General features: G+C 35.2%; 1 protein-coding gene across 3 annotated transcripts in view; it reads right to left on the bottom strand.

The window, feature by feature from the left end:
- Nucleotides 1-16,146, bottom strand: part of WDR72 (WD repeat domain 72) — a 100,425-nt gene that overhangs the window by 38,367 nt on the left and 45,912 nt on the right. For all 3 annotated transcript variants that reach the window (XM_040077266.2, XM_040077268.2, XM_040077267.2), the window contains exons 15-18: nt 10,031-10,842; nt 7,066-7,157; nt 5,527-5,609; nt 849-960 (exon numbers count right to left, since the gene is read on the bottom strand). In XM_040077266.2, the coding sequence (XP_039933200.1) occupies nt 849-960; nt 5,527-5,609; nt 7,066-7,157; nt 10,031-10,842 (1,099 nt within the window). The remainder of the gene's footprint in view (nt 1-848; nt 961-5,526; nt 5,610-7,065; nt 7,158-10,030; nt 10,843-16,146) is intronic.

Raw genomic sequence — 16,146 nt, 5'->3', positions numbered from 1 at the left:
TTCTAGTAAAATTAAATGATCTAATTGTAAAATGCAATTGATATCTCCTTGCAGGGAGGTTATTTCTAAAAGAAAAATAAAATATTCTGTATTACATTATGAAGTTATAAAATTTAAGCAATTAATTTTTAGTGCTGTGTAAGGTCTGATGTCACTGGAAAGATAAATCTGTAAAACTTCTTTCCAATATGATTTATTGATTCTATTTCAAATACAGTGCTTCTTTTATTTGCAAATACAAGACCTATTATATAATCAAAGAAACTTTACCTTTTCTTCTTTAGTATTCAGAGGTGATAAAAGAGATTGAAAGTCCTTTAGCTCCCTGAGAATCATATGAGAAAACTCCTAGCCTGCTAAGGCTAGAAATAGGCCATTTGGCCTGCCTCACACAGAAATAAAGTATTGCGAACTCATACTCCCAGCTTGTTCTGATCACAAGTGGAAGTTCTTTTAAAATAATACACCAACAAATTTTCCATTTACAAGGTAAAGAAAATTTTCTGAGAGGGACTTTTTACAAGGTCATCTAACAATAGAACAACAGGTAATGTATCTAAACTGAAAGAGGATAGATTTAACTTCCGTATAAGGAAGAAATTCTTTACTGTAAAGATGGTGAGGCAGTGGAGCAGGTTGCCTGAAGCTGTGGATGGCCCATCCCTGAGACCGTTCAAGGCCAGACTGGACAAAGCCTTAAGCAACCTGGTCAAGTGGAAGGTGTTCCTGTCCATGGCATGTGGTTGGAACTAGATGATTTTTAAGGTCCTTTCCAACCCAAACCACTCTATTATTTTTAAGGTATTGCAAATCCCTTTCCTCAGCCTTTGACAGTGTCCAAAACTTACCATTTCCATTCTCTACTATGGCCAATGGCTCTCTGCAACTTGTCGTCTTTCTCAAGGGATTAATAGTCCTTTGAACTTCTGCCAGCAGCACTGCTTGCATTGCCTCAATGATCTGTCATAAATGCAAATTATTATTGGATGATATCAGTACTTCAATTATTTATCTAAGTATTTGACAATTTTAACCAACTAGCACAAAATCTGGAAACTGCCCTGGTGAATGTCATTAGAAAGTCGACACTTATTAATAAGTCTTTCAGACAGTGATAATCATGTGTCCCTACATACACACTGAGAAAAAAACGGTTAACTAGATAGCAATAAAATACTGTAAGTTGTCTGTCAGGACTGCTTCCCAATAAACACTCATTTTCTCTAATGTCAAATCCAGAATCAGTCACCTATCCTTGATTTCAAGGATAAACAATTACTAACAAAATATGCTAGTAAAGCACAAACTGATAACAGCTAATAAGTATCTTCATTTTTTCCTGATGTGTGCAAAAGTTCTGGACAGACTGAATAACGATCTTCTTGTCTTGGGGTGACTTGCTTTTGACTTTTTTAGAGTTTCTGGCATAATCTCTCTGATAAAATTAAAGAACGCTTTGTTATTAATGCTCTGTTCCTCTAGCTCAAACATAACACCCACATATTTTTTTGTCTAGCACAGAGAGAAATACCATTCCTCAAACTCCTCTTATGCAAAAGGAGCATCTAGTGGAGTTGTGAGCAGCCTGTAAATGGCACTTGCAGCTGCTGCTACACCTCATGTGGGCATTAGAACAACGCAGTGTGGAGGCTGTATGACAGAGTTAATACTTTCCTTCTCTTTAGCAAAAAGGTGCCATAAGAACTATGGACATCTAAATATGTAAAGACACTTACAAAACACACGCAGACCTTAGACAAAAGACCCCAAACCTTTGTAACTCTTAGTCTTAGTCTAAATTTCAGCACGGTGTACCTTCTCTGCATTTGGTATTTCCTTCAGAAAAGGAATACAATGTTTCCCATTTGGGAAGGAATTCATTCTCAAGTACAAGAAATTTCCTGAAAAACAGGGTGAACCTAAGGTTTCAACTTCAATATGAATTTAAATTGAATACAAAAATTTCAGTTTCATATGAACTGAAGTTGATATGCAGGATCGTTCAAGCTGCCTGGAAGAGAGATAATTTCAACTCACTAATCAAGGACCTCTCCTCCAAAATATCTCAAACTGCTCTTGTAAATTCAAATCATTAAGTGGAACAAAGGCTGTGGGTGTCCTTTGTGTCAAAATCCTTTATTGTCAACAAATATACCATAGTCAGGCCCATAATGTAAAAGTTCACTACAAATGAACCTAGCCCTATGTGATTCAACATTGCACAAACCTTCATCTTGTTATAATAGAACTTTATTTTACAGGGGACACCAAAGGCAGTTTCCAGTTCCTCACATCTGTACCGCCCTGAGCTTTGGGGATTACAGATCCTGACTTTGCAGCAGTCTCTTACAATATATCTACAATAATTAAGAAAGAGAAGAAAACACGGGCATGTTTTCATTGTCCTGGGGAAATTTTTGACAAAACAATTCTTACAGAGGTACACAAAAGAAATCTTCTAAGAACCTGCCACTAATCTGGATCAGACGCTCTTTACTTGTATCACTGCTGTGCATGCCAGGCAGCATTTGTAATAACTTCCTCTAAAATCTTAAAGAAAAAAACTGTAATGAATGGCACAACACAGCATTATTGTAGAAGCACCCGTAGATGTTTCTGCATGTTACTTGACTGTGTCTGTGTTGTATCTACATTTCCACAGTGCTTGGTGTGGTTGCACATTGAGCTTTGTCTTCTCATGGAATCTTACTCCAAAATGTATATACCTCATCTCTCCTTATCACCAAGTTCAACAATCTGCAGTAGTTTTTTCCTGTTTCTAACACATAACAAATCTACATGAGCACTTTTCATTTTCCCTGATCATTTCTACTTAATCTTTAGTGTCCTTCTGGATATAAATTAGCTATTTTATTGGCTACATATTTTTTCTTGTTTTTCCTCTATAATTGTAATTGCTGTTGAAAATACAATGTGGTTTTCAGTTGGGATTATCAAATGTGACAAATTATGCTGCTTCTTTGACTAAGGAAGTATAAATAGCATATGTCAACCTATAAATACTGATATTAAAAGTGAAAGGTAATTGTTTGACTCTGAAGAAGCAATAATACAGAATAATTCAAAAAGACAAGTGAACAAAAGTTGAGGTAAGTTGTACTGTTAGATCTATAGGAAGTTATCCTGGCTTTCCTTTCTACACTTTATCAATTACTTCCAAGGATTACTATTCACTTTCTAATGAGTGGGTTTAAGGAGAGAAGTCAATAAATATCACCCCTGGCTATTGCTCAGGCCGTAAGCTCTACAGGTTTGAGCCTTGCAGAAGCTGCCTCCCAGGTGCCTCCATAAGAGTGTCACTTCACAGGGCAAAAAATACACATCAAAACATCAACTTGAATGATCCAGTCTGCTCTGCTCTAATTCTGCACAGTAATTGTCAGGACGATTGTCTAAATACTTCTACAGAACTATGTATTTTTCTACACATATCCATCTGGAAAGATGAACACACAAGTAATTTCTGTGTGAGATGGGAGTGTGTCAAAGAATGGCTATTAAAAATGGATATTTTATCTGAAAGAACAGCAAAACAGATGAAGACAACCTTTCAAATCATCTGGGGAAAAGAAAACACTAAAAAAATATTTTAAAAACACACACATTTTTATATTTTGATTCAGAAAATGACCTCCCTACAGCCTTCAACAAGTCAGCAAACCCTTGATAAAACGTCTGCAGCATGTTTTTTCAGCAGGCTTTTTCAGTTTCTTTGTTTGCACAGAATCTGTTGCAGTGCTATAAAGGAGATGAGAAACCAATAATTGGTAACTCCTTTGGGTCATGTCTAAGAGTCAGTATCCTTCATGGAAGATCACAATAGAAAAACTTTTTAAAAACAGCCTAAATAGTGATGTTTTTGGTAAATGTACATGAGTGCTTAATCAGGCTGCTCACGATTAATAAATTGGCCATTAAACTGTGATTGCATAAATAAAGTTTTTACAGAACCATCCTACTGTCAACAAAAACTATAATTTTGTTTAAACTATTGGCCACTAAATATCATACCTACTGCAAATGCCTTATTTTTTTTAAATCTTTAAAGTTTTATGGCACTTTGGTGGCAAGCAATCCAAACTCTGTTCTGCTAAATGGTTTAACAAAGCTTAGTGCAGCTACAATGCTGTAAATGAACAATGCTAACATTTGAGAAGCACTGAGAGAATGATATTTGCAGTATTTGATAATTTCAGTGTCTAAATTTAAAGGCTTTTCAGGTGAAAAAGTGTGAGGCAGCTTATTCCATACCTTACCTTCCAGCACTCTAGCCTCCTGTGCTAGATGATACCAGTATCATTGTATATAGTGATCAGTTGCTAAATACACTCAAAAATATAAATATATAGATCTCACATAATGAGTTATGCTAAAAACACAACTTCCATAAATATATGAACTACTCCCTAAAGAGTTTCAGTGGCTGACCAGGCCAGCAAGAGATTATACACATTGCACTTGACAATTGCAGTTATTGAGGTTTCAAAAGAAAAGGAAAAAACTCTTACTATAAGAGAAAGGGGAGAGAAAAAGAATTCATAAATAATATGTAAGATGTGCAGACAGCAGAAATATAATAAATAACTGGGAAGCTCAAGATGAAATGCTGGAATCAATTGAATGTGAATATTTGCAGAAACCATTTTTGTCTAAAAGAACAGGGGACTATCACTACAGCACCCTTGCAAATCTCAGCTCTGGAAAATATTCTTTGCATTTGAAGTAGCAAAGAGTTTGCATTCAATTTCAAAAGTAATATCAAAAACTAGATTTGTAACAGGTATTTCCCCTTTCTGGAATAAAATTCATTGTGGTCAGAGTGCAGCACCTTGAGTTTTGTATCCCTGAATATTAACTCACTCAAACACAACTTTATTTAAATGCATATTTCTGAAATGAAAAATGGCCTCTAGATTTCACTGCTGCCTGTCAACTCTCAAGAAGTTAGTTATCTCTAAAGACTTCATATTCTTCACTAATAATAGGGATGAGCATCACCTGAACAGAAGAATTCATAATTACCTGACTTGCAAGTTGTTTTTAAAGACTGTTGTAATAATTAAAGACTCAGGATTTTTTGCCCATCATTAAAGCATTTTAAGTTTCTTCTATAATAATACATTAATATAGGATACTGCCCTTGTTTTGGACTTTTGTTTTCCTGAAGCCAAAAATGGCATTTTTGATGTAAGTTACATGTGGTTGGTTGAGAAGAAATAACTCATTTCTTACATAAATGCTATCAACAAGAGCACTTAGATGAAAGATTAGTAGGGGAGTTATTTTGTCACATCAAACATTTACTTTAGGGCTAAATAGTTTCATGAGTGGCATACTTCATACTGTAATACTAAACTGCTTTCCACAGACCTGAAGGGCACGACTTATTTAATAGTTTCCCCATAAATTGTAACTATTAGGTCACATTACTGATTCCAAATACTAAATTACAGCAAATGGCACTCAAGGATTACATTGCTACAACTGACACAGGCCATTTCCTACCTTTACAGATTGGTCATTCCAACGACAAATGAGTTTCAGCAATGAAATGTTCCCAAAGTCTGGGGAATGATATCTACTCTTACCTGAAAAATGCATATACAGTTTATGAACTGACAGTATATAGAGAAGCACACAAACAGAAAAATATTTTAACATTTTAAATTTTGCATTTCAGCACCATACCTGAAAAGATCTGAAAACATGTAATTTCTGAGAACACGCTCTCAGCTGATACAACAGGCACAAAGCATCCAAACAATCTACTGTTTTTACATTTATTCTTATCCTAAATTAAATTAGTGTTGGGGTATTATTTCTTTTATTTATTTTTTTTTTCCTTGGTTTGGTTTTTTTAAAACAGAGAAGTGATATCCCATGGAGTACTCTTTCACCACAATTTTCTAATTGTATTAAGAATACTTTCTCTTTTGGACTGCTTAACTGTGCATCCCCTGTTCTGCTGCCCAGTGTGTCCTTGACACTAAAGAACAGGTTGTTCCCAGAATCTCAAGATCTGCAAGTCTCAGATTTTAATCTGTAATATGACAACTGTATGAACCAAGAGATACAACATGAGTTAGATTACCTTGGAATTTTTAGGTCACTCAGTAAATCTATTTCTATGTTCATGGATGTTTTAGTCACTATTTCCATGCCTTTCCCCTACTTACTTTCTATTGTCTATTGTCTATTGTCACTTGATTTTATGTCTATCGTCACTTGATTTCATGTTCCATTTCTTTTTTCCAATGGCCATTTCTGCTGTCATTTCAAATTCTACTGTTGTGGTGTATATTAGACTCAGAGAAGGTAACTAATTTTTGATGAGGATATTAAGGTTTATCTACACAGCACAGCATCAAGATTTGATGTAAAAGAATTTGTGTTTTCAGTCAGGACATGGCTTAGTCTGTAAGAGGGACACTATATTTGTCAGGTAATGTGTACTGACAAATGTCCACATTCTGTTTAGGTTTTTATTTAAATGTTCTTTGGTTAGTTACATACCACTACTAGCAAACAAACCAAGGCTGGCTTGCAAAGCCAAAATTGACGAGCGATGGCCTGTGGGACATTAACAGGAACAGATTACTTTATCCTGCCCTGAGCCAGAAGTCTAAAGGCATTATTGAACAGTCAAGATGGCTCTTGCATTACTAAGGCAACAGTTTGCTTGGAGGGCTGTATATATTATTGGGTGGGCACGTAATGGTGATGAGGGAGATGGGGGAAGGGGTCGAGGGCAGTGTTTGTCTTATTACATTTCTGGTTTTCTGATTGCTGGAAAGTGTCTTTAGAAACTCAGCTAAATGTCTTGTCATAACAGGAAAAATATCATTGATTCCAGTTAACACTTTGTTTACACATTTTACGTGATATTCACAGAAGAAACAGAGTAATTCAGTTTCTCTGTTTGCAGATTGGAGAGCAAAAAGGAATATCTTGTATCATTACTGAAATTAAATTCTATATTTTAGTAACAAAAAGCATGCAAAACCAGAACACTTAAAAGTTAATACTGACAATTCACATACTTACTGCTTGGTAAGTCTCCATAAAAACTGGGGCATGAAAGTGTTATCGCTTCTACATTTCGCCACTTGTCATGTACAGATTCTGGTTTCTGTGGGCTAAAAATATGAAACAAAATAATAAACAAAAGCTGAACACATATGAGAAATCTTATGTATTAAGGTAGAATTAGGGGTTTTTTTACAGTAGGTACTCTGATATCAACTACTATCAACCCCAATTATGTTTCTCTTCAGAAGTCACATGCATTCTTTTGCCTGCAATTGGATATTGAAACATTCACAAGTATAAAACACCATCCAAATGCAAAAACTTAAGACTAATAAACTTTGAGTCAAATATGAATCTTTATTTTGCAATAAGGATGTTTCCTTATTTATATGTAAAGAACTGAATTAAAACACCATTTCCACAAAAGAACCTGTGAATCTGTCTGGGTTTTTTTCTAATACACAGGACAAAAGTTCAAGGGAAATGAAAAGCCTTTATGTTTCCTTTTTTATTCCACAGTGGTAAATAATTTAGAGTATCATTACAATACTTGGGAATTCAGTGGATGGCTACAATTTAGGAGACTAGTGTGTACATATTCTTGCTCTTTCTGAGTCACTAACTCAGCAACCTAACCCTTGAAAACAAAGGGTATGGATGGCAGAGAAAGCAGAAAAAAACACTCCAAACCCTTGCACAATTTAAAACTATTTATTTTAAATAAATCACTATAGTGACCTGCAAAAACTACACTTATGTGTCATTTTAAAAATAATATATCTGCCTTTCAAACTCACTACAATGAACAGTGAGTCATAACATTTCAAAAAATTTTTCAATATCCAACAACTCTGAAAGCTTGCAGCTGGAGAGCTTTAAGTAAGAGACACAAATGTCAAAAAGCAGGCGAAAACAAATTCTTTTGAGATCTTTTCTTCCCAGTTTCTTTCTGTTTCTGTCCCACTTTTATGATCTGACACATTTTGCTGCAGGTTCCTTTATTTTCACAGGCTGCGTCAAGTTGCAAAAACCCAGCAGCTAGACAAACACCAGAATCCTTGCAAGCTGTGAGAGCTGTCCTACTAACTACTTCTGCAAATACTGTGGTGAATTAGTACTCAACATGCAGGTTTCTTTTCCCTTGAGCATGCTGCAGTTTTGGTTAAAGCAAGTGTACAAAGAGTTTTGGCTGCATACTGTACTTTTTGAAGAAAAACTCGCCAAAATAATATTTGTTAAGGATGGTAGGGTTTATGTCTTTGTGTATTCTAGAGAAAAAATATAGCATTGTTTTGAAAAAAAAAAAAAAAAAAACAAAAAACCAACCCCCCCCCCCCAAAAAACATACAAACAAACAACACCCTCCCCCCCATTTTTTTCCTTGCAGCAACTTTAATACTCATAATTTTACAGGACATATGTCCCAATGCCAGGATATGCATGTCTAGCAAAAAATGTTTGATTCTAGTATGCTAATTAATTTCAATTACACAATGTCTTTCCAAAAGAGTGCTGCACAAGGCAAGCATAGAGTACTTTTTTGCATGGAAAGGAATTCATGTTCAAGCTGGAATCCTGAAACTAGTATTCATATAAGAGCTTGTACTGAATGTGGACCAATAGGCAACATGATTAGCAGCATAAGTAACTGAGAAATGTGCATTTGTCCTGTGGAATGGTGCACATATCTTGAGAGATGCTGAGTGCCTGGAGCTTTGTGGGAGACAGATATTTCCTACAAAATCAATACTTTCTGTCCCCGCTTCTTGCCTTGGGGCCATAGCATCACCAACACTGAAGTTAATTGTCCCTAAAAAACTAAATACAGACCAACACAGTTTTCTGAACAACAAAAAATCTGTGGACAATATCCATTGCCTGATTAGCATGCTCTATTTGGCTTATTCAAATAATGTTGAGCATGTTATCTTTCCTTTAATGCTGAAAAAGCATTTAGTCAAAAAATTTGCTTTGAGTAAAATGCTATTTGGGATGATTCTCACAACATAAGGGCTGATGAGGCATTCATTCTCAGTAGCTGCCATCATTACTGGGGGCATTGTACCTCAGATAGTATAACTAGGGCAGACTATTCTTGTCTCTTATGTTTTATTCATCTGTGAAGTCAAGGGTTCCATGGCAAAGGAAGTATATTGCTTATAGGGAGTGGAAGTTTAAACAGCACAAATGTGCTTAATGCACATCTCACTATGTGCCTAAAGAGACTCATTATTCTACTTAGTCTGAACTGCAAGGAGAAGAGTGATCTCTAGACAAACTGTGTGTGAAGCTGGATAATTTAAGTTCTTGCTCTTATGAAAAAATTGTATAAATTCTCATCTGCTAAACAGAAAAATGTAAAGACAATTATATTTTGATCCCCTTTTCTTCAAAGAATGTCAAAAAGCTCTAGGGAAAGAACATAAGCCCCATTAAAGAAGTACGTATTTAAGAAGAGTTTGTTTCATTTTTCAATCACTAAAAAGGAAGAGAAGACTCAGGATATTCTTAGTTGGAAGGGACCCACAAGGACCATTAAGCCCAATTCTTAAGTGGATGGCCCATACAAGGATTGAACCCACAACCTCAGTGATACTAGCACAATGCTCTAACCAACTGAGCTAATCTCAGGGTCATACAGAAGGAATGCAGAAGCTAAAAGTATTGAGATATACTTGATGAATATTCTTTTCCCAAAAAGTATGTGACTGGCTGTGTGTAACCTAAGAAGCTCTTCAGAGGTAATGTTTGGAGCAGGAATAATAGTGATTTAATAATTTACACTTAGAGATTACACTGCTGTGACTTCTTCTTTGAAATCAAGGTACTGGCTTGGTGTTTTATTTTAAGGCATGCTTCATTTTTATGTGTTTTTGGGATAGAAAAGTATAACCAAGTGAATTAGTGTGACTAGAAGAAATTGAGTATGGACATAGAGACATTAGAAAATATAATCCACTCATAATGAATAAATTCTTACCTTTCAATTTCACTGGTAACTGCTGAAGGTGTGTTAATTATCCCGTTGATTAAAGCTATTCTGCTGAACAAGAAAAATACTGTTTCCAAGTGTCCATAATCATCATTCTCAGGTCCATCCTTCTTTCCAGATTGTCCATCAGTTGCAGCAAGGTATTTATTTGATAAATCAAGGACTCTTTTTGAAAACAAATTGAAAACTTCATGCTCTCCTAGCACTCCACAATCAGTACACTTCCATCCTGGCAACATCAGTGAGAGGTGGCTTTCATTTGAAACAAGTCCAAAAGAAACAGGACACTGAAGCCTCAAGATATCCAAGTTTCTTGCACAGAGACTGTCTATTTCTTTATCTACACCCCATGGTAGGAGGCATGACAAAAGCAGTTTAGCTGTATCAGTGGCAACGTTCACATCGATGTTTCCTGATGGCTGCATTCTGATCTTTCTTGAACTTTTCATTTTTTTCCGTCTTTTCGTGCCACCACTTTCTTCCACAGGCCTAGCTGCGTTATTATCTCTATAAACTTGGTCCGAACAAACAGTCTCTGCCTGCCCATCTACTTGAGGTACAAAGGCAGCCGTTTTATTTCTTTTTAATGTCAGTGCCCTTTTCTCAGTAGTACTTTTAGCTCTTTCTAGAGTGCATTGGTTGTGGAATGATTTTGATGACTTTAATCCATTGAGTTGAGATGAGAGAAGTTCCTCAAGTTTTTCCAGGTCAAATAAGAGAATATGAAAGTTTGCATTGTTCCATTTTGTCTTAGCTGGTAAAATAGTAAAGGGCTGTTGGATGCACCTGGTATCAGTCAACTGAAAGAAAAATATTAAATATCCAAACAAAAATCCAACAGTGCTTTGTAATTTTCAAGATATCAACATAGAATTACTTATGGAATAGACAAAATCTATTAACTCTGTTAAATTCCATTTAATTATATTTATTCCATTTTGATTAAGTAAAAAAGATTTTCTTCCAAATAGGTTAAGATACACAGAGACATCCCTGTATAAATACTATAAAACAGGCTCCTAAATGCCTTCAATTACACAGCCATAATGTAGATTACATGTATCTGCAAAAACCCTAGGCTAGTATTTCTTTGGCTGAGCCTCATTTCAAATTAAAAGGATTATTAGAAAATTTTAATGCATAAAAACTTTGGTTTTTTCAAAATAAAGCTAGAGAAGCAAATCCTACAATGCTGCAAAATTCTTGCAAATCCTGAGCATCTATATACCTTTTTGCAATTTGCTATATGGGATACATATAGGGGATTTGTATGGGATAAAGAGTATGCCTTTTGATATTTCAAAGCATGCAAAGCTATCTAAAAGTTACCTCCTTCTGAGCTAAGTCACATATCAAGGACAATAAGGAACCTAGGTAAACAAATCTCCACGCACACAATTATCTTGGCTAAAAATAATTAAGAGGAAAAGGCTACCACAATGTTTACGACCATCTGACTATCTTGTGCCACCTGCATCTTTCTAGAACTCTCCAGACTTTTCCCCCAACTTTACAGCCCACTCACAGTGACGGCAATTTGTAAAGCATAATTTCAATTCTACATACCAGAATGATAAATACACTTTGCTAATAAATGTTAATGAAATTTTAATAATTTAATAAATTAACAATTGTTAATAAATGACCAAAGAATATAGCTTTTGAAACCAGAAGATTTGAGAAGAACTATAGCTGCTTTCAACTTTAGATTCACATGTTAAACTGTAGAAGTAAGTTAATAATGAAGAACTGTCTGATGAACATAAGGAAATATTCAAATTATTCACACACACACAAAAATACTCTATTTTTGGTTGCAGTTTCATTATTTAAATGATAAATTGTCATTAAGAAGAAAATTTTACATCTTTTCTTTTACCATTGCCCTTGCATAGGGTGAACACTAAGCTGTGACAAACTCCGGTGGAAGGGATAGCTCCAGGCACTTTGAAAACAATCTGATCAGTTCACACAATGACACATCTTATATCATAATCCTGCTGCACCTACTAAAGAAATATCTTCCACCTTCAGGGAAACACCAGAAGTGAGGGAATATAAACTCCTTGTTGACACTTCTGCCCTTTTCTTTAAGCATTTATGACTGGTATGTTTTTATTGTATTGTACAAGGTTATGCTCTCAGCACCACGCTCAGCCTATTTCACCTTTACAAGTAGAAACATCAAGAAGCAACTTTTCATCTCACTAATAATTTTGCAAACCATCAATGTCAACTTCCATATCACAAGTGATACAGAATTTTCCAGATCACTCTTAGCTTTAATTTTCTTTTGATAACTTGAAACATTGCACAAATGCAAAGAACTTTCTCCTGAAAATAGTTAAATGTCAAACCATCAAGTGTTAGTAAACATTGGGTAGCAACCAGCTCTTGCTGGAATACAACATTGTTTACCTCATCTTTCTCATGACCACTTCACCTGACTCCTTTTACATTACAAACCATGATTTTATAGGACTAGCTGTTTTAAAATTGTTAATATTGTAGTACAAATAAAACAAGGAAAGAATTGACTGCATAAACTCTGTGTCATTTCACTATTTGGGTTTGGGCAGTAATATAATTTTTGTTATTTTGGGAATGATATTGCCAACCACATAATGATGGACTCTAAATACATAATCTCATTTAAAGATCTCCATAGGGAGTCATAAGTAAGAGATTATAACTGCTTGTTCAGGTTTTCTTTTTATCCCTTTCCTTTTCCTTTTTTTAAAAAAAATAATACATTGTAGTTAAGCACTAGGATTATTTCAATCTTTCATTACGCTGTTTCCGAATAGATAGGGAGAACCTCCGTGGAATGCAAACACTGGAATTCACAGGCTAGCTTTGACATTAATTGAATTTATTAATATTTAGCCTATTGTTTTCTCTTTCTATACACTTGTATTTGCTTGATTAACATTTAAAAACCTTTAGTGAAATCACCACCCAAACAAAGGAAAACAGAGTGACAATGTCAATCCGCTGAGATATCTGGTGATGCAACCATACATGATGCCAAAATAAACATTCATGGTTTATTGGCAATATGAAAGCTTATTGGCATTGATGCTAAAACTGTCTGCCAGGTTATCTTAGCTCTCTGCCACAGGCCTTTCAATCCAATGAAAGAAGGTGGGCATCCAAAGCTTCAGATATAAAATGCTATTTAGGACAGATGGGCAAGTTATTCTCTGTAATAGAGGATTACAAAGAATGAAAAGATTCCTATAAAATCAACTAGAAACTAGAGAGCTGGAAACTGCATTTGTTGAATATCGAAGAACAGATATTTACATTATATATTGTACCTTTCCTTTTCTAGTTTAATCAGTTCTATTTTTAAAGTTTATTTTTGACATGGACAATTTACTGTTAGCTTTAAAGAAGGAAAAAGTCTGACTACAGACAAAAATTATATCCTGAGACTTGTGAACCTCTTGTGCATCACTGACCCACAGCAGAACAAGCTTTCTAAATCCAGGAAAGAGCAGGATTCAGGGAGGCTTTGAAATGCCAAGCTATATTCCATGCATGGGCAGTATCCCCTAACATGTCTCCAGTTTGCCACTGAAGGTGTTTGAGCCAGGATCAGAGAATAGACTATTTCAGCTGGAAGGATCCTTTAGTCTGACTAGCCTCTCCAAATGCCCCTTAAAGACTCACCAGCTTGGGGCACTGTTCACCTGTCTCAGTTTTCCGGTATGCAACTCATCACTGCTCCACAAGTTACAACCCTGTTCCTCTTCATCTTTTCCCCTCTACTCATTCTTAGTACCCAAGGAAAAAATTTCCTGTGACTATGGGAAGGGGGCAGCATGGGGCTGTGCCTACTGTGGCCCCCAACTGCATCAATCCATGCCATTATCTTTAACAGATTTAAGACAGACATATCACATAAAATTTTCATGGGAAGTACAATTCAAGTGTTATTTTACCTAGATGCCTTCTCATCTCTAAAGGCCTTTTTCCACTGGGATCCAACTTGTTATGGGAATGGTATTTCCACTTAAAATACACACTTCCATTAGCTGGCAGGGATTCCCATACTTTTTTAGCTCCTCACATGTTATATACTTTCTCCACATATCTGCTTCCTTTATCAGAAGTATTCTGTTGAGGGTTTTGTACTAAAAACAGATTTGACAAGAATGATCTTGACATTCATTTTACATAAAGGAAATAAAGTGGCAAAAAAATCACAAAGTAGAAATTTTAGAAGGCAAACAAGACTCAAAATACACTTAGAGGTTGGTTTGATACCACTGAGTAGAAGTAGCTCAGTTCCCACAGCACAAGTAGTATCAGCTCCTATGCAAAACAAATCCTGAGGTAATACATGTCACTTTTCTTCCAGACTTTTGGCCTTCTTTATTCATTGCATTTTCACTTTATCCCAAACAAAACAAGATGGAAGTAGCAGAAAATTGGTCCCAAAGTTCCCAGTGTCTGCAAAACGAAGCATGATGTACAAAGCCTAAGTGAGAGCTATCCTGTAGATAGCTCATATGCTGAATCTAAGGAAGGTTTTTTTAAATTATGTAATATTCAAGGGTTTAATTATGTTCCTTTGAGCTTTCCCCTTTGAAAGAACATATTTTAATTCACTAATACTGAACAAGTTCAATCCCCTCCTTTATCTATTGCTTGCCACCTGCAAAGGCTCAAGAAAATATTAGAAATTGGAAAACTTACTTTAAGAGGAATTTTTAGGTAGATTAGGCAGGGGGCAACTGGGGAGGGGAATGTGTGGAGCTTAACTGAAATAGTGCCAAGGAAAAGGTTCTTTCATTCACAGAAGGTGCACTGCTATTTTACTTTTCTTGAGGTCAGGGATTTTCCATTTCTGATTTGATTGAGAGGTTTTTTTGAAGGTATATACTTTTCTTTTTGACAGCAATTAGGCCATTGGCATACAATCCAACAGCCCTCTGAAATACATCCTAAAAGCGTCTTACCTGATGGACTTTTAAAGAGTAATTGTTTCATTATTAAATATACATACTGTTAATAAATTAATGCAAATTTAATTATTAAAATACCAGCATCCTACTGTTTGTTCAATGAAGATATTCCATGAATATCCACTTGTACCATATATTTTCAAACAAGATTTTTTTTTAACAAAACCCAATATAGAATCATCAAAAGCACCATACTTTATAGGCTCTAGGAAGTTTTTTGACACAATTTTTGAAATATCACAATGATCTTTGATAGTACAATATCAATACACTTAATGAAATTAAAACTGTTTATGTCACCTGTCTTTACTGTAGTCTAACTTCTTATTACACTACAAAGAAAATAGAAACTTTAAAGACATACATATAGTCTTCATTAACTCTGTAACCATCATTAACAGTAAACGTCTTGTTCTTTAAAAAACTGAATTGTGGAGAACCCATTACAGAAATGAAAGAGGAGGGTAGTAGAATTTGTCAAACAAAATTTATTGATGGGTAAGAATTTTCTGTGTCTTGATCAGGCCAGTCACTGGATTGTCAAGAAACGTTCAGAGGTCATAACTTCTCAGAACCACACCTCATCACTAATCTGGCTCTGGGCTCACAAAAAATAAGTACATCTCACATCTGCTTGTAAAAGCTATTTAGGTACTCTTACCCTCCTGTTACATTTGCACTTGGTGGAGATTGAAGAACTGTTAACAGAAGCATGGCCACCACACCTAAAGGTCTTATACATTAAATTGTATTGCTAATGATAGCTCTATTTTATTCGACAAAATGTTTTATCACTGATGGTGGGAAGGAAGGAATATCTGTGTTAGCTTTTGTTGGATTTGGTTTTGCATTTTCCATGTTTTTAACTATCCAATAGGTTAAAAATCATCTTCTTGCAAAGGTATTTTTCTCTTCAACCTTTTTAATGAAAATAGTAGCATAAGAGAAAGCACCTGCAAAACATAAATCTATCTCATGCACAGTTTTGCAAAATAGGAAACTTAACTGTCTTTTGAATTGTCACAGAAAACAAATACATAAACAATATACAAAATGGCTGGCACAGTGTAAATTAAAGCATTAAATTTATTTCTGAATCCTCTGAGCCCCCAGTTGCTAGAGATGGTAGTC

This window comes from Hirundo rustica, chromosome 13 (assembly GCF_015227805.2).
Source record: "Hirundo rustica isolate bHirRus1 chromosome 13, bHirRus1.pri.v3, whole genome shotgun sequence".
Lineage (NCBI taxonomy): Eukaryota > Metazoa > Chordata > Aves > Passeriformes > Hirundinidae > Hirundo > Hirundo rustica.
Note: the sequence above shows the minus strand (reverse complement) of the source record. Positions and strands in the feature narration are given on the sequence as shown.